The sequence below is a fragment of the Pteronotus mesoamericanus genome, unplaced genomic scaffold (assembly GCF_021234165.1).
Source record: "Pteronotus mesoamericanus isolate MK-2021 breed Mesoamerican mustached bat unplaced genomic scaffold, CSHL_Meso_final contig_214, whole genome shotgun sequence".
Classification (NCBI taxonomy): domain Eukaryota; kingdom Metazoa; phylum Chordata; class Mammalia; order Chiroptera; family Mormoopidae; genus Pteronotus; species Pteronotus mesoamericanus.
The window spans coordinates 5,121,343-5,140,072 of NW_026555089.1; the positions used below are offsets into that span (position 1 = coordinate 5,121,343).

At 46.8% G+C, this 18,730-nt stretch overlaps 1 protein-coding gene and 1 non-coding gene across 2 annotated transcripts; one reads left to right on the forward strand and one right to left on the reverse strand.

The window, feature by feature from the left end:
* Positions 1-7,119: 7,119 nt before the first annotated feature.
* Positions 7,120-8,928, reverse strand: SPDYC (speedy/RINGO cell cycle regulator family member C). The gene is made up of 6 exons (XM_054570614.1): positions 8,793-8,928; positions 8,487-8,545; positions 8,056-8,141; positions 7,783-7,954; positions 7,361-7,703; positions 7,120-7,148 (listed from the first exon to the last, which is right to left on the reverse strand). Exons 1-6 carry the CDS (start codon positions 8,926-8,928, stop codon positions 7,120-7,122), a joined length of 825 nt encoding a protein of 274 aa, XP_054426589.1.
* A 2,682-nt stretch (positions 8,929-11,610) lies between these two features.
* On the forward strand, positions 11,611-11,717 carry LOC129068671 (U6 spliceosomal RNA). The gene has a single exon (XR_008528947.1). It is a non-coding gene; the product is annotated as a U6 spliceosomal RNA (small nuclear RNA).
* Positions 11,718-18,730: the final 7,013 nt, after the last annotated feature.

An 18,730-nucleotide genomic window follows, 5' to 3' on the forward strand; every position in this document is an offset into this window, starting at 1 on the left:
TCGCGCAGCGAATAGGACGGACTTGAGCAATGGTAGGGGCCCATTTTTCTCTTGCACTACGGGGTTTATTGAATCGGGAAGCTGCGAGAGGTGGGCATCCCCGCCCTTCCTCCTGGACCTCGGCCCATCCTCCTGGGCGCGCCCATGTGCCATCTTACCCAGTAGGGGGCGGCAGAGGCTGCGATCAGGACGCAGGCCCACCCAGGACCCGGAGATCCTGCCTCTGGAACTGCGAGCAGCTGAAGAAACGTGAAGAAGTTGGAGAGACGGTGACTGCGGGGATCCCTCTGCTCAGGTCCCTTCACTAGCCTCGAGGCCCCAGCCCAGCAGCTGCTGCAGCTCTTAGGGGGTGTATACACAAGCATTTTATGGGGGAAACAGTGCACAGCTCTCGTAGGATTTTAGGACCCTTGACCCCAAGAAGGCTAAGAGCCACTCATCTAATCTGACCCTACTGTCACTCCCTCTTCAAAAATGAGGAAAACTGAAGCTTGATTGGGTGTGACTTGCTGAGCTCTCCTGGTGAGTCAGGGCTGGAACCAGCTCCCGGGTCCTTTGTCACCACTCAGCATTTATGTGTCCAACCGTGACTAAACCCTTTTGGCAGGTCCTTGCGCAGCAGAGACCCCTGGCTAAGGCAGAGGAGCCCCTGCTGGGGGAGGGGGCTCTGCTGGCCCAGTTTGGGGGATTAAGGAAGTTGAGTCCTGAGGGAGAAGTCGGAGTGAACTCAGCAATGAGGTGCGGGAGAGGGTGTTCCTAGAACCGCAGGTGCAGAGGTCCAGAGGCTGGCGACCTGTGCTGGTGAGGGAAACGCTAGGTATTTCTTGTGGCTGGATCGCAGGGACCGCGGAGAGGAAGATGCTCTGGATGGGTAGCAAAGGTCACCCCGCCTGCCAAGCCAAAGCGCTCTGGTCCAATCCACAGTCCCCAGAATCACTTTCACAGACCTGTCACACTTCCTGACTGCGTTCCATTGTTCACCAAATGGGCACCGACCACCTTTTACATGTGTCCAAGGCACTGTGTTGGCCTGGGCATGAGAGGATGAAGACCCGTGGCCTCAGCCCCCTCTGAAGGACGCAGGCATTCACTCACTGTCATCCCCTAGTTAATTGGAAGAAGAGCTGGTGCTAAGGAAGTGCATAATGGAAGTCCTATCTAGTGCAGGAGTCACGAGAAGGCAAGTCAGATGCAGGGAGTTAGGGCAGGAGAGGGGGAGATCGCCTTGGGACAGCGGAGAACTAGAAATATGCTTAGTGCTGCTTGAGCAGAGATGGAGAGAGGAAGGGAAGTGTTTGGTAGGGCTGGGTAGACCGGGGGAGTTTAGATTTTATTCTGCTTGAGGTCAGATTTGTATAAACAAGGAAGGGGGATGCATGGGAGTGGGTTGGGTGAGTGAGGAAGCAGGGAGTCCAGACAAAAGACTAGGGAGAGAGGATCGTGTCTCAAACTAGGGAGGTGAGGGGCACAAGACAGAAAGAGATGGACTTGATAAATGTGTAGGATACACCATCTCAAAATATAACTCACACTGGATTATACACCTAAATGTAAACCCTAAAACTATAAAACTTCTAGAAGAAAGCACAGGAAAAACCTTAATGATCTTGGGATTGGCAAACATTTCTTAAATATGACACATAAAAGACAAACAATAAAAGAAAAAAATTGATCATCAAAATAAAATACTTGTTCTTTACAAGGTACTTTCATGAAAATGAAAAGCCACAAACTAGGAGGAAATAATTGTAAAGAAAAATAATCTGAAAAGGCTCATATTTAGAATATATAAATAAATGGGCAAAAGGATGAACAGACATCTCACTCAAGATATGTGAAAATCAAAGCAAATAAGATATGACAAACTGTTCAACACATTACTCACTGGGGAGACACAAATTCAAATTAGGACCGCCATTACACGTGTGCTAGAATGGCTAAAATGAAAAAGGCCGATCATCATACCAAGTGTTTGCAAGGCTGTGGAGGAGCAAGAACTCTCATAGGCTGCTGGTGGGAATTCACAACAATATGGCCACTTTGGAAAAGAGTTTGTCAATTTATTAAAAAGTTAAATATGTTTATTTTGCAATAATTAGAAACGAGCTATTAAACTACAGAAAGATGGTGGAACCTCAAATGCATATTGCTAAGTAAAAGAAGCCAGTATGAAAAACTACGTACTGTATGATTTCAACTATTTGACCTTCTGGTGAAGGCCTAACTAGAGAGAGTAAAAAGATCAGAGGTCACCAGGGGTTCAGGGGAGGAATGAATAGGGGAGCACAGGGCATTTTTAGGGCAGTGCAACTACTCTGTATGATACTGTGATGGTGGATACAGGACACTATACATCTGTCAAACTCATATGATGTACAAAATACTAAGAGTGAATCCTAATATAAACTGTGGGTTTTAGTTAGTAATAATGTATCAATATTGATTCATCAATTGTAACAAATACACTGCAGTATTGCAAGATGTTAATAACAGAAGGAACTGCAGTAGAGAGAGGGAGTATATGGGAATTCTGTGTACTTTCTGAGCAATTTTTATGTAAACCTAAAACTGCTCTGAAAAATAAAGTCCATCTTTAAAAAAGAGCAAAAACCCTGCACATATGCCTCCCATATGACCCAGCCATTCTACTCCTAGGCATTTACCCAAGAGGAATAAAGGCACATGTCCACATAATGACTTGTGCATGAATATTCCTAGTAGTTTTACTTGTAACGGCCCAAAGTAGGAACAATTGAATGTTCATCAACAAGTTGTGAATGGTTAAACAAATTGAGGTATATATGTGATATAGAATTCTACTCAGCAATAATAAAAAGGAACAATAGTGGCTGAATCTCAGAATAATGTATACCGAGTATAAGAAGCCAGATAAGAGTACACACTATGTAATTCCACTTAAATGAAAATTCTAGAAAAAGGATGCCAATTCAGTGGCAGAAAGCAAGCAGATCAGTGGTTGCCTAGGGGAGGCTGGCAGATGGGAAAGGGCGGGAGGGCGGGATTATCTAGGGGCCTGAGGAAAATTAAATGGGTGATGGGCAATCTGGATTATGGTAATTATTTTATGGATACATGTATATACATGTCAAAACAAAAATGTACATTTTAAGTGTATGTAATTTATTGTATGCCAACTATGCCTTAATAAAAGATGAGGGTTTCAATAAAAACCATTAGGAAAATGGAAGAAATTTTGTATACAATAAATTACAGATGTACCCAAGATTTAAATATAAAAAATGAAAACAAAAATACAACCAGGAGCTAAGGAAAAGATTTTTTAGTTATCTCAGTGTGGGAAAATTCTTTTCATTTTATTTTAAGATTTTATTTATTCATTTTTAGAGAGAGGGAAAGGGAGGGAGAAAAACATTAAAGTGATAGAAACCTCGATTGGTTGCCTCTTGTACAGACCCCGGCCGGGGACCGAACCCACAACCCAGGCGTGTGCCCTGATTGAGAATCCAGCCATCCAAACCGGCAACCTTTCCCTTTGTGGGACAGTGGCCACCCAACTGAGCCACACTGGTCAGGGCTGGAAAAGGTCTTTTTAACTATGACACAAAACTCACAAAAATTGATTTTACTATATTTAAAAATCTGTACAGTGAAGTCAAAATGATAAACTGAAGCAAACACAGTTTACATCTTGAAGGCCTATTTTTCCTTCAAACCTTTATATGTCAGTCAGAAACCAAAAATAGCAGAGAAACGGGCAAAGACAAAGGTGGTTCACAGAAAAGACAAACAGCCCTTATACATATGAAACAATGCTCAAAGTCAAAAGAAAAAGAAATACAAATTTAAATTTCACCAAGAGACCGTTTTCCTCTTATTAAAAAATTAATAATTTTTAATAAAATTTAAAATCAGGCCAAAATTAAAAATCAGGTACCTGCCCTGACTGATGCTGCTCAGTGGGTTGGGTATTTTCCTGCAAAGGGAAAGGTTTCCAGTTTGATTCCTGGTCAAGGCACATGCCTGGATTGGGGGGTTCAGTCCCTTGTTGGTGCATATGTGAAAGGCAACCAATGGATGCTTTTCTCCCTCTCTTCCTCCCTTCTCCCTCTCTAAAAAAAAAAAAGGATAAATAAATGTATATATATATATGTGTGTGTGTGTGTGTGTGTGTGTGTGTGTGTGTATTTTAAATCAGATACATCCCCTATTGGAGAGTATTCTGGAAAACAGCCTTCCCATGCACTGTGGAGGTGGGAGTCAGTGTGAGCATAACCTCCATAGAAGAACGTTTGGCAAAAATCATCGAAAAGACAATTTTGGCTTGGCTTTTGCTGAACAATTCTTTTACGTATTCAACCCACAGATATATTTTTACAGTTGAAAAACAGTGTCCTTACAAAGTCTTAGTGACACTCTGTAGTACTGTGTGTAACAGCAGAAATCTCAAAACAACTTATATGCTGATCAATAAGGAACAAGTTATGGTACATCTCTAAAGAGGAGCACTATACAGCTGTCAAAAGGGATGTATGGTTAAGGGACCATTTTAAAAATGTTGATAAGTACACAAGAGGATGCAAGGAATTCTTCTATTTGAGTGGGGGTTTTTGTTGGGTTTTTGTTGTTGTTGTTGTTGTTGTTGTTGTTTTTCATGGGGCCCTGGCTCGTGTGGCTCAGTGGATTGAGTACCAGCCTGCAAACAGAAGGGCCACTGGTTTGGTTCCTGGTCACGCCTGAGTTGTGGGCCAGGTCCCCAGTTGGGGGTGTGCAAGAGGCAAGCAATCGATGTTTCCCTTTCTCCTCCCTTACCCTCTCTCTGAAAATAAGTAAATAAAATCTTTTTAAAAAATAAAAAACAAAAAAAGGGGTGCAACACATCTGCATACTTGGTGTGGTCTCTTTCCTCACACCACTTCTTGTACCAAACGTGTTTTTCCCCCAGATATCAGATGCATGTGGTTTTCCTTCCCAACCAATTCTCCACCTCTGCAACACCCACTGGGTGCCTACAGTTCAACTCAATTCCGACACCAATTCCTGGAGTGAGCACAGACCCCCCTAGGTTAAGGACTCTGCCCCACACAAGTCCAGCCACAAATGGGATGCCCAGGCGACCCCCACTGTCTGGCCAACCACAAATGTGAGGGGGCCACGAACCCCTCCTCAGGTTTGAGAATTTAGTACTAGACTCACAGGACTCAGGAAAGTGCTTTACTTACTATTACCAGTTTATTAAAAAGGATACAACTCGGGAGCAGCCAAATCGGAGAGACGCATGGAGTAAGGAATTGAGGGGGAAGGGGAACAGAGCTCCTGCGCCCTCTGCAGCTCAGCCCCGGGCCCAGCACCTGTGTCCTCCAACCCAGACTCTCTGAATCCCCAGTCCCTCCACAGGTTAGGGGAGGGGGCGGCAGGGGAGGGGGGGTGAGTCGGGGCACTGGGTGAGAGCGGAGATCTTCCTGATGACCAGCCCCACCCTAAGTCACTCATTAGCATACACTCAGGTGTGGTCCAAAGGGGACTGACTCTTTTCTCCTATGACTCAGGAAATTCCAAGGGTTTAAGGAGCTCTGCGCCAGGAACCAGGGCAAAGGCCAAATGTATATATTATTTATCACATCACATTTGGTAATGTAGGTTTGGATTCCTTTCTGGGAGGATATAAGCTATTACTGTCATTGCTTCCAGGGACAAGAGCCAGGGGGCTAAGAGTCAGGAATAGGAGGTGGCTTTTGGTTCAAAATTCAAAATGTACATGTGAATATATCGCCTATTTGAAAAACCAATGCTTTGTAGTCCTTGCCTTGGCTCCTAATGCCGGCAGCCTCCAGGTTTTCTTACCAGGAGAATCATGTCCCTATTTTGCGCCATCTGGGCCAGGGACTCTCTCCATCTTCTGTTCCAGCCCCGAAGACACCCGACCCCCCAGCCTCTCTGTAGGCAGAGTTCTCCTCTTGTACTTGTAACACATTTGAGCTCCACTCTCCCTTTTTTTTTTTTTTTAAGATTTTATTTATTTTCAGAAAGAGGGGAAGGAAGGGAAACAGAGAGGGAGAGAAATATCATTGTGTGAGAGAAACATTGATTGGTTGCCTCTCGCACACCCCCAACCAGGGACCTGGCCCGCAACCCAGGAATGTGCCCTGACTGGGAATCGAACTGGCAGCCTTTCAGTTTCCAGGCCAGTGGTCAATCCACTGAGCCACACCTGTGAGGGTCAGCTCTATCTTGACACAGTCCTAAACTTTTCTAGGATTAACTCATTCAACGCCCATTTTAGCATAATACCCATTTTACAGATGAGGCAATGGAAGGGATTAAATAATATTTCAAGTTCATACAGGAAGCAGGAATTTGCGCTTAAGATGTCTGGCACCAGACACCAAGACTTAATCATTACTCTGGACTGTCTTTCTAAGAATACCCTTCCTCATAAGCACCCCCACCCGCCAACCTCATGGGCAAAGCTGACATTGTCAAAGGCCCAGTTCAAATCCCACCTTCTCTGGAAAGCCTTCCGGACACCTTCATTAACCTGCAACATTTTTGGGAGGGGGTGTTCTATAATAGCTCCATTGTATTTGACTGCAGCCCAGGGCAAAAACCTAATCCCTAAAAGACATGGCCCCACAGGCATTCCTCGTGTAGAGCTGTTTCCCATTTGAGCCTTTTCAGTCCAGTCTGCTCCAGGCCCTCCTAAGGGCTGCGCAGACCTCCTCTCGTGCCATCCCGTCTACACTGTGTGGATCTCATCATCCGTGAGCCATGTCATAGAAGGGAAATTGAGGCTGGCTAGGCATGACTGGCCAGCAATGGGAAGGAGAAGAGCTATTACAGAACCTGTTGTGTTCGTGGGTCTCAACCAATGACATCTAAACGTGACAGGAACCCTCGCCCCGAGCGCCTTCCCCACCCCAACCCTGGGTCAAGGAGCTAGGCCAGGGCCTGAGCACAGTCGGTGTCCTGGGGACACGAGTTTATTAGAGTGGGTACAAGTTGCAGGTTGGGGGGGGGGCAGGGGGCTTGGGCAGCACTGGCAGCCTGAGGCCAACACGACAGGAGGCCAGGGCCGCGCCCGGGGAGCGTGGGGTCAGCAGGCAGGTGGGCGGGCTGCTCTTCGCCTGCGAGGGTCGGCGTCTAGGGCATCGAGGGAGGCTCCGGGAGGACTGGGGCAAGAGGGACAGACAGAGGCTCAGGGAGCAAACTTGCCAAGCTCACACAGCCAGGAGGTGGCAGCGCTGGGACACGGGCCCAGACCAGCTGCTCCCCAGGCCCCGCGTCCTGGGTCCTGGTGTCTCTTCCTCTCACTCTGTCAGGCCCCACACCTGCCTCCCAGGCTCCTGAGCCCACGCCCCGCCATCTCCTGTCCCCAACTCACTGTGGAGGGTGTAGGTGCCTGGCTCCAGATGCAGCTGGGGGGGCAGGACCATGAGGAAGCCCACACCCCAGGGGTCTTCAGCCACTGAGAGACAAGCGTGGGAAGGCAGGCAGTACCACTCAGGGTTGGGGGAAGGACACTTGGGTAAGACCGGCAAGAGGCGGGACTGGTGGCAACAGTGGCTGTAGAGCGAGGGCACACCGCAGAGGGAACAGTAGGGCGGTGAGAGGCCGGGGCCCGGGGGGAGGGGACCCCGGGCCTTTGGGCAGCTCCTCTGAGCCCCGCCGTGGTGGGGGCGCCGCTCCCGAGTCCAGGCCCAGTGGTACGGCTCCTCGGCCATGACCTGGTGGGCGTGGAGGAAACAGTGACTGCGGTGGGAGGGCCAGCCTCTCTCCCTCCCCAGGACACCATCGGGGCCTCACCTCCTCGCAGCACTGGCGGCTCACAACAGCCCGGAAGCCCATCCTCGCCCACAGCTGGTCCCTCCGACGCAGGAAGTCTGCCACCTGACTATGCCAGTTTTTGCCCAGGGCCCATAGAAAAATCACACATTTGGCATCCTCCAGGTCCTCCTCCATGTCATTTGCAAGGAACCTGGCCACAGAGGTGGGGGGCGGGCAGAGGCTCTAAGCGTCTGCCCTGTCCCATCCCACACCTCAGAGCAAGTGTCTCCACCACCCACCGGGGACGCTCACAGTGCCAAGAACAGGTTGCTGCAGGTGTACTCGCTGAGCTTCAGGTTGGCACGCCGGAAGTAGACCAGCACCATGGCCAGGAGATACTGCGGACACAGAAGGGGGGAGGTTCTAGTCAGGCACCGGGGGTGCGGACTGAGCCAGGCCCGTTTGCACCCAAGGGAGTTCTGGCGGGGGTTAGGGAAGCTGGGGTGAAAAATAAATTTAAATTGAAAAATTCAAAAATAAAATAAAATAAAATTTACTTCCAATTTAAAAAAAATAAGAAAAACTGGGGTAAAATGTGAAGAGCAGTAGGCAGAGACAAGGGTTAAAAAGGCAGGTGCTCCCTCCACCAGACAAGGGGACGCAATGAATTAGCAGCCCAAGAGGCCCACTAATTCAGCCTTCCCCGAGTGACCCCAGCTTCTACCCACACTATGTCCCCTCACTTTATCTGAAATCTGGAAACAGGGGTCTCTGGAGAGGAATTCCTGAAGGAGACTGTGCTCTGGGGGTAGAGAGGAGAAATGGTAGACGGGGGTTACCACCCGCCTCCCACAAGACAAGGGAAGCATCCACTGCACCCACTTTCTGGCACAACCCTTGTCCCCCAACCTGCCAAACCAGGGTCACCTCAGAAGGGAAGGGACGGAGACTACAGACCCTTGAGCAGGCAGTTTGCGATCCCATGTCCCACGTCTGTTTAAGACTTGGTCCTCACAGCCCCCTCCCTTGCCAGCCCCAAGCCAGCTTACCCAGGAGGCTGAGAAAGGCCTGGAGCTCCTGGTGCTGGCGGAAGCAGACAGCCCTGCTGCCCCCGTCTGGATGGCTCCAGCCCCACAGCTTCACCTGGGTGGCAACCACATGGGCAGGGTCTTGGGCTTCACTCATCTCATAGGGGATGGGGGGGCGGGTGGGGTGGGGAGGGGATGGGTGCCCTGTAGAGAAAGGAGCCCCACTTCTTAGCACCTGTCCCCTCTCCCCCACAGGTTGAAGGGGTTGGTGAGGCTGGTCGGAGAGAGGCTCTCCAGCAGGTGGGGGATGAAGATGGAGACTCGGGGGCTGGGGACAGAAGCAAACTGGGAGGCTCGGAGGGTGGGGAGGCCAGAGAAGCAGCAGCTCCTGGCGCCCAACCCTGCCACTCCAGCCTGGGCCAAGAGTAAGGACAGCAGCAGCAGGCACCACTGAGGGGGCCCTAAGTGCCTGGGGCTGTGCTAAATGCTTTAAGGGCATCATCTTTTTCATCCCGGTTGGTAGGTATAACCAAAGATCCATTTCACAAACACGGAAACAAGTGCGGAAGACTCATGGCCGCCCAAAAGTGAAGACTGCCTGACCTCTAAAGCTAGAGATTGATTGCTCCTCTTGCCGCCCCCATCACTCATAATCGCCCCCCAGCATGCTCCAAGGAGGCAGACTTTACAGAACCGCCAACCCCCTTACTTCACGGAAGGAAAACTGAGGCCCAGAAAGAGGGATGTTATTATACAAAACCTTGGGGCCATTTCAAATATTCCAAGCTACAGAGAAAGACGCCGCCTGAGGGACTCAGGAGAAGGTGCCATCCCCCACCCCGCAGTCAACCAGTCAACGGGAGAGCCTCCATCTAGGACCGCACGGGCAGACCAGACTCCCTCCACGCTCCAGAAGCCTCACCTGAGCTCAGGGATTACCTACAGCGTAACTAGCAGCCGCCAGCACTGCCCTTATATAGCCTGACAGCTGCCACGCCCACAGCACTCCACCAATCAGACCTCTTCCCGGGGGTGGGGCTTTGGGCCCGTTCCCACCTCGACCTGGGGTAAATCCAGGCTCCACCAGCTGCCCAAGGTAAAATCTTCTCCAAAGCTTCATCACCTACAAAGAGGGGTGAAGGCAGACCAGCTGGACCCCATGGCCTGAAAGGTGGTCGGGACCGTCCCCACCTCTACAAATGTGGAGTCAAGGCGCACGCCGGAAATGAGGCCTGGGCTGTGCCGAGTGACTGATGGGTAAGTTAAAATCCTCCGACTGTGCCTTGCCGGGGCAGGGTCGCGGGATGTGTCTGTATTTTCTTCAGATCCAGGAATCCCAAAACCTGGGAGCCAGAGACGGCATTGTCCTGCCGTGAGAATTCTCAGCGGCCACATCGTCTTCCCAAGATCCTTTGCAGTGGGGAGAGCCTGACCGGTGGCTCCAGGTTGGCGGAGGAGGCCTTTGCCCAAAGCCACCAAGCTGCCCCCGCCCCGCCCTGGCTCTGCCACTCCACCTCGCGCCCTCCCACCCGCAGCCTTCTTTCCAGCTTCCTGTCTTCACTGGCTCACTGACTTTGTCCACAATCCTATGGGACAGCCAGCGCCTACGTTATTTTCCACGTTTGACTAGGGACTTTTTCCTCTTTTTTGTAAAATACAGATAACATAAAATTTACTACCATAATCATTTTCAAGTTTAGTGGGTTTAAGTACATTCATATTGTGAAACCAACAACCACCATTTATCTCCAGAGCTCTTCGTTTTGCAAAACGGGATCTCTATGCCCAGGAATCACAAACTGCTTACTCTCCCTCCACCAGTCCCTGGTGCCGCCGTTCTGTTTTCTCTCTGGGTACCTCACATAAGTGGAATCAGACAATATCTGTCTTTTTATGACTTTCATTTCACTTAGCCTAATGGCCGCAGGTCCACTCGTGCGGTAGCATTTGTCAGAACCTTCTTCCTTTTTAAGGCTAAATAATACTGATTCTATGTCTATGCCACGTTTTGATTATCCATTCGTCCATCGATGTACACCGAGGATTGTTTTCATACCTTGGCGCTGCTATGAACACGGATGTACAAGTACCCCAAGATCCTGTTTCAATACTTTGGGTTATATACCCAGAAGTGGAATTTCCGGATCTATTTTTAATTTTTTGAGGAAACGTCATATTGTTTTCCCCAGCTTTTGCACCATTTTACATTCCCACAAACAGTTCACAGGGTTCTCATTTCTCCACACTTTTTTTTTTTTTTTTTTTTTAAAGATTTTGTTTATTTATTTTTAGAGAGGGGAAGCCAGGGAGAGAAGGAAACATCAATGTGCGGTCGCACCTTGCGCGCCCCCTGCTGGGGACCTGGCCTGCAACTCGGACTTGCCCTACACTGGGAATCCAACCGGGACGCTTTAGTTCTCAGGCCAGCGCTCAATCCATTGAGCCACACCACCTAGGACTCATTTCTCCACATTCTTGCCAGCATTTGTTATTTTCTGTTTTGTTAATGGTAGCCATCCTAGCAAGTGTGAGGTAGTAACAGGTGACTTAAAATATGTATTTAATTGCCCTGATGCGAGTGGCTTAGTTGGTTGGGCATTGTCCCAAAAAGGGAAAGGTCGCCAGTTCAATTTGGGTCAGGGCACGTGCCTGGATTGTGGGCCAGCTCCCCAGTCAGGATGTGTATGAGAGGCAACCAATTGATGTTTCCCTCCCTCTCTGTCTCCTTTCCCCTCTCTCTAAAAATAAATAAATAAAATCTTTTTAAAAAACGTATGTATTTGACAGAAATGGAGACCCGTGAAGAAGTTGAATAATTTGATCTCAAAGTCTTGCCTCTGTGCTCACCCCAGCAGCACATGTACTAAAACTGGAATGACACAGAGAAGATTAGCACGGTCCCTGCACAAGGATGACATGCAAATTCATGAAGCGTTCCATATTTTTTTAACCAATGTCACCCCAATAAACTTATGGTAATTAAAAAAATACAGTTAAAAACAAGAAAAAGAAAAGTCCTGCCACTGCTGGCAACAGAAGTGGGCTCAAGTCACAAGCCATCGTGGGGTTGGCGCTGTGAAGTAGGTTTTGTGGTTCTCATCTGCATTTCGAGAGGGTGAGCTGAACCTCCAGAACCCAACCTCCTGACACTTGAAAGAAGGATGAAGGAAATGTGGGCTAGCCCAGGTGGTGGCCGGCCCAGGGCCAGGTGTGCTCTGGGCCCAGAGGCAGACTCCTTCCTGTGACGTGACTGCTCTTCCCTGGTTGGCCGACGGCACCGTCTCTGCTTTGCCCCTGGTCTCGGGCTGCGCCCCTGGTCTCGGGCTGCCAGTGTGGATTTTCACCCCTACGGCCTGCCCCTCCCTTTCCGTGTCTCTCTGTGTCCCTCAGCCTCTCTTGGTGTCTGGGTTTCTTAATCTCTTGATCTCTCTGAGTCTCCGGGTATCTTTGGGTCTCCTGGTCTCTCTGTGTCTTAGAGATTCTCAGTGTTTCTGGGTCTCTCAGTATCCCCGGGTCTATGTTTCTCACTGCTGGTGGGGGCCTCTCTGTGTCCCTCTCAGTCCCAGTCAATATAAGCACCTCTGAATCTCTTGCTTACCCTGGGTCTCTGAATTTCGGTCTCCATGGTGTTTGGGTCTCTCTAGGCCTTTGGATCTCTTTCGGTCTCTGGATGTTTTCAGATCTCTGGGTTTCTGAGTCTCCGTAGGTATCTTGAATCTCTTGGTCTCTCATTCTTTCTGGACTGACTCTTTCCTGTGCTTGGGTCTTATGTCTCCATCTCTCTAGGCTCTCTGGGTTTCATGGTCTCCCTGTGGCCACCTTCCATGCTCCCTGAGGCTAGCAAGGCCATCCCTAACCACCTGGTCTCCATCAGGCCACTCTGGGCGGGGGGTGGGGGGTTGGGTGTGTGTGTGTGTGTGTGTGTGTGTGTGTGTTTTCCTCATGCATTTGTTGTTGGCCTTCTCCAGAAAGGAAGCAGTGATCTTAGCAACCTCCAGAGCAACCCCTATAAACTTATTAAAGTGGCTATAATTGGCTCTGGCCAGTGTGGCTTGGTTGGGCCTCATTCAATAAACCTAAATGTACCCAGTACAGCTCCCAGTCGGGCACATGCCTGGGTTGTAGGATTGGTCCCTGGTTGGGGCACATACAAAAGGCAGCCAATCAATATTTCTTTCTTGTATAGATGTTTCTCTCTTTCTATTTCTCCATCCCTTCCCCTCTCTCTAAAAATAATAATAAGCCCTGGCTGGTGTGGCTCAGTGGATTGAGTGCCAGCCTGCAAACCAAAGGGTTGCTGGTCAGGGCACATGCCTGGGTTGCAAGCAGGTCCCCAGTAGGGGGTGCGTGAGAGGCAACCACACATTGATGCTTCTCTCCCTCCCTCCCTTCCCCTCTGTCTAAAAATAAATTAATAAAATATTTTTTAAAAGAATACTAATGAGACCATAATATTGAATCAGCTCACGTGTTCCTCACAACTACATGGAGTGTTATTAATAGCCTCATTTTACAAATGAAACCAACAGCAGCTAAAACACAGAGTCGGGTTACTTCTGAGAGCTAACATAACTTACTGCCAGCCACAGCCAGTGAGTGGAGAGCCACGTTTCAGCCTGGCTGCCTGGCCCAGGCCCCAAGCTGAAGCGTCAGCCAGGGGTCCTATGTTTCTGGACTGAACCTGACGCAGAGCAGGTGCTCCGTAAAACTGAATGAACTCCCAGACCAGCTGTGTGTTCTGCCTCTCCCCTTCCCTCCACCTTATGTAAGTCTAGGGACCAGTAGTGGGGCACAGAGGAGCCTGTCTTAACCCTGAGTGGGCTTCAGGCCCCTGCCCGGCAGTGTCTTTTTTTGACTTTTTTATTGGGGAAGAATTTAGACATACAGATGTTACTTGTAAAGTAGGGAAATTTTTTGTGTCCCCTTCCCCCCGCTTCCCCCAATGGTAACATCTTGCATAACTACAATACAGTTAGAATCAGGAAACTCACATTGGTACAACAAAACTACAGCTCTTATTCAGATTTTACTAGCTTTTACAAGCCCTTACGTAAAAGTTTTGGCATCTAGTTCTATAGATTTTATTCCATGCATAGACTGGTGTAACCACCACCTCAGTCAGGATGACAATCCTCACAGTGTTCCCTTTCCCTGTGTTTTCCTTTTAAGAGTCACCCCTACTCCTTGCCCCTGCCCCTGGCTACCATGGACCTGTTCTCTATCTCGTAATCTTGTCACATTAAGAATATTATATAAATGGGATCATACAGTATGTGAACTTTTGAGACCCTCGTGATTAAATTGGGCTCACCTAAATAATCTAGAATACTCTCCTCCATCTCAATTTCTTTTTTTTATATTTATTTTTAGAGAGAGCGGAAGGGAAGGAGAAAGAGAGGGAGAGAAACATCGATGTGTGAGAGAGACACCACCAATAGGTCGCCTTTCACAAGCCGGCAACTGAGGACCTGGCCCACAACCCAGGCATGTGCCCCGACTGGGAATTGAACCAGAGACCTATTCGTTTGCAGGCCAGTGCTCAACCCACTGAGCCACACCAGCCAGGGCCATATCAATTTCCTTATATGCACAGTCCCTTTTGCCATGTCAGATAATATGTTCTCAGGTTCCAATAACTGAGATATGGACATCTTTGAGAGGTCATTATCCTGCCTACCACATTTATCACCAGATAATTTATACTGAGCTAATATACTACTTATGAAGTTATATATTAGCACTGAATGCTATTTATAAAAGATACACGTAAAACACAAGGATATAAACAGTCTGGGTATATAAGGATAGAAAAACATCAGGCAAATGCTAAAAGAAAGTTTGGGTAGCTATATTAGTATCAGAAAAAAAATTAATTTTAGGTTAAACACATTACTAGAAGGAAAGGGTGTGCTTACATGGTGATTTCAAAAATATACAGCAGCCCTGGACAGGTGTTTCAATTGGTTGGAGTGTCCTCTTGTTCACCAAAAGTTTGTAGGTTTCATCCCCGGTCAGGGCACATACCTGGGTTACAGGTTTGATCCCCTGTTGAGGCGCATACAGGAGGTAACTGGTCCATGTTTCTCCCTCACTCTTTCCCTCTTTCTAAAATTAACAACGACAAAAACATCCGTTCAAAAAAAAAATAAAAATATACAGCAATTTGTCCTGACGTGTGTGGCTCAATTGGTTGGGCATCATCCTGCAAACCAAATGGTCGCCAGTGTGACTCCCAATCAGGGCACATGCCTATGTTGTGGGCTTGTTCCCCAGCTGGGGCATGTACAAGAGGCAACCATTTGAAGTTTCTCTCACACATCAATGTTTCTTTCCCTCTCTTTCTCGCACTCTTCCCCTCTCAAAAAAAAAAATTAATAAATTTTAAAAAATAAAAATACACAAAAATTTTATGGAAAGCAAGGACCTACTACCAAGATTACTCTACCCAGCTAAGCGATCATTTAGAAACAAAGGTCAAATAAAGAGCTTCTCAGATAAGAAAAAGCTAAAGAAGTTTACCACAACCAAACAAGTATTATAAGAAATATTAAAGGGTCTTCTCTTAGGAGGAAAAAGTATATACCTAATGAGCCCTGGCTGGTGTGGCTCAGTGAATTGAGCACCAGCCTGCGAACCAAAATGTTGCCCATTCAGCCGCAGCCAGGGCACAGGCCTGGGTTTTGGGCCAGGACCCCAGTTGGGGGCGTGTGAGAGGGAACTGACCAATGTTTCTCTCCCTCTCTTCCTCCCTTTGCCTCTCTCTAAAAATAAATTTTAAAAAATGTTTTAAAAATATATCTAATGAAAGTAGAGAGAATAAAATAATATAGAGCAGTAATTAAATAGAAAACATAATGGAAAGAATGAAAAAAGTATAACTTGGTTCTTTGATAACACCAATAAAATTGACAAACCTCTGGCAACAAGAATTCAGAATAATTTTTTTAAAGAAAGCAAAAATTAATAACAGGAATGAAAAAGAAGATAAAACTATACCTGTTAGACAATAAAAAAATATGAAGCTATTATAAACAACCTTACGCCAACTTTATATATAAAATATGTATTAATTTTATATATTTATATTTAAGTTTATATGAAAATAGACAAGTCCCTATAGAGAAATAAAACTCAGCAAAATTAAAATGAGTAGAAATAGAAATCCTGGTTAGTCCTATAATATTAAACAAATTGAATCAGTACACAAAATCTCATTGCAAAGGAAACTCCAGGCCTATCCGGCTCCACCAGTAAGATTACCCAAACACTCAAAGAACAAATAATGCTCGCTTGTACAAGTCCTTCCGACTTCCTTTATATATGTCATAAAGGTAGCATGCTTGACACCAAAAGCTAATAGGGACTGCATGGGAAAGAAATACTACAGGTTCATTAACATAGATGCAAATATCCTAAGCACATTATCAGTAAACTGAATCTAGTAATGTATAAAATAAATAACACACTGTGCCCAAGTTGGATTTATTCTAAAAGTGCAAGGTTAGAGATGAGAAATTTAATTTGCGCAATCTACTCCGTTAACAGATAAGAGAAGAAAAACTGCAGCATCTCAATGAGTCCATAAGTTCATGTTGCCATGCCCAGTGAAACAGACCCCACGGGGCATGTTACAACAGTAGGGGTGTGCACTTAAGAGCAACGGGGGAGACAAGTGGCTGGGCAGAAGGTTTGAGCAAGTTTTTTCTTTTTCTTCTTCTTTTTTTTTTTTCTTGTTGAGCCAGTTGTTGAGATGGGATCTAGACATTGGCAGCTGTCTCTGGAATGCAGTCAGTTTTGCACTAAACAAGCAAATCCTTTTGATTTTTTAACTGGCACATTTTTAATAAGTATATATGTAAATATATATGCTTATAAATATATATATATTTTTTCCTTACCCAAGGACATGTTTTTCATTGTTTTTAGAGAGAGAGGAAGGGAGAGAGAGAGAGAGAAACATCAATGTGAGAGAGAAAGATCGACCAGCTTCCTTCTCGTAGGCGCCTGGACCAGGGATCAACCTGGGCATGTGCTCTGACGAGCAATGGAGCTCACGACTTTCAGTCTATGGGATGACGCAATGAACTGAGCCACGCCAGCCAGGGCTCTAAGCATATTTATAATAAAACAACCATTTGAGTTTTTGAGAAAAATAAAAGTAATGAATTTAAAAATATAAAATTGTGGGTTTGGTATTTTGGGGGTGTGAGACAGATATGATGGAAGGAGGAAATAGGGAAACTTAGTGATGTTGCTAATGTTCTGTTTCTCAAATTGGGGCATTATTTTATTATTCACTCCATTGTTTATGTACATTTGACATCAATTATTTTGTATATATCATGTATTTCGTAATTTAAAAAAGTGAATTCAACATGCTGCCTCCAAACCTGCTACCTCTGGGATTCTCCATCTTAGAGAATAAGTCTACCTCCCACACAGGAGTCAGGGGCCACTCGGCTTCTCCCTTTCCCTCTCCCCCACGCTTAATCAGATGCTGAATTCTGGTCCCGCACCCTTTTGCCACCTCGGTCCACCCTGTCCAGCCCAGAGCAGGCTCTCTTTATCCCTCCCTGAGCGGCAGCCTCAGCTTCCTGACCGCCCTTCCTGCTCGAGCGGGCACTCCCCGCCCTTCCCCGGTCCCCCACCGCCCTGCGGCCAGGGTGCTATTTCCCAGGGCAGACATGGCTCAACCGTCTCCTGCTTCACCCGTGGCAGTATCTTCCCACTGACCGTACAGTAAACCCCAAAGTCGTTAGGAGGCTGTGTGTTGAGACCATTCAGGGCCGGAAAGGTTCATCGGATTCGTACACATGGAAGAATATTCACGGAGCTGTTGGGATGTCTGACGTGCCTTTATTCAAGGGTGGACAATCCATGCACGCTGCAAGCTGCGTGTCACACTGCATGTTACCTGTCCCCTCTGCGTGGCACCCACTGTTTATTTATTTTTATTTTTAGAGAGGGGAAAGAAGGGAGAGAGGGAGAGAAACATCAATGTGTGGTTGCCTTTCATACGCCCCCGACTGGGGACCCTGCCCACAACCCAAGCATGTGTCCTGACCGGCAATCAAACCGGTGACCCTTTGGTTCTCAGGATGGCACTCAATCCACTGAGCCACACCAGCCAGGGTTGGATTCTTATTATTTTTAAATCTCTGCTGAGTCTGTGGTTACATATTTTCCTTAATTATATTGTTTACTTGTATTTTAACTTTATTTTTTTGATCAGTTTTGCCAGAGGTTTGTCTAGTTTAATAGCTTATTCAAAGAGCCAGCTTTGAACTTTGTTAATCTTCTCTATTTTAGCTTTATCTATTTTATTAATTTATATTCTATCTTTGTCTTTTCCTTGCATTTTACTGATATAATTCATACTCCATAATGCTCACCATTTTAAAGTGAACAATTCAGTGGTTTTAGGTATATTCACAAAGTTGTGAAACTGTCACCACTATCTATTCCAGAACATTTTATCATCCCCCCCAAAAAAACTCCATACCCTTTAGCAGTCACTTCCCATTACCTACTCCACCAGCCCTTAGCAACCACTATTTCCTGTCTACATGAATTTGAATTCTGGACATTTAATATAAACGGAGTGATACAATACGTGGCCTTTTGTGTCTAACTTCTTTCACTTAACATAATGTTTTTAAGGTTTGTCAATGTAGGATGTATCTGTACTTCATTCATATTTATAGCTGGATAATACCCCCTGATATAGAACGCTGGCTGGCTCAGTGGATTGAGTGCCGGCCCGGGAACTGAAAGGTCGCTGGGTTTGATTCCTGGTCAGGGCACATGCCTGGGTTGTGGGTCAGGCCTCTGGTTGGGGACGTGTGAGAGACACCTGATGTTTCTTTCCCTCTCTTTCTCCTTCCCCTCTTTCTAAAAATAAATAAATAAAATCTTTTTAAAAATACTCCCTTGTATAGATATATTACATTTTGTTTATC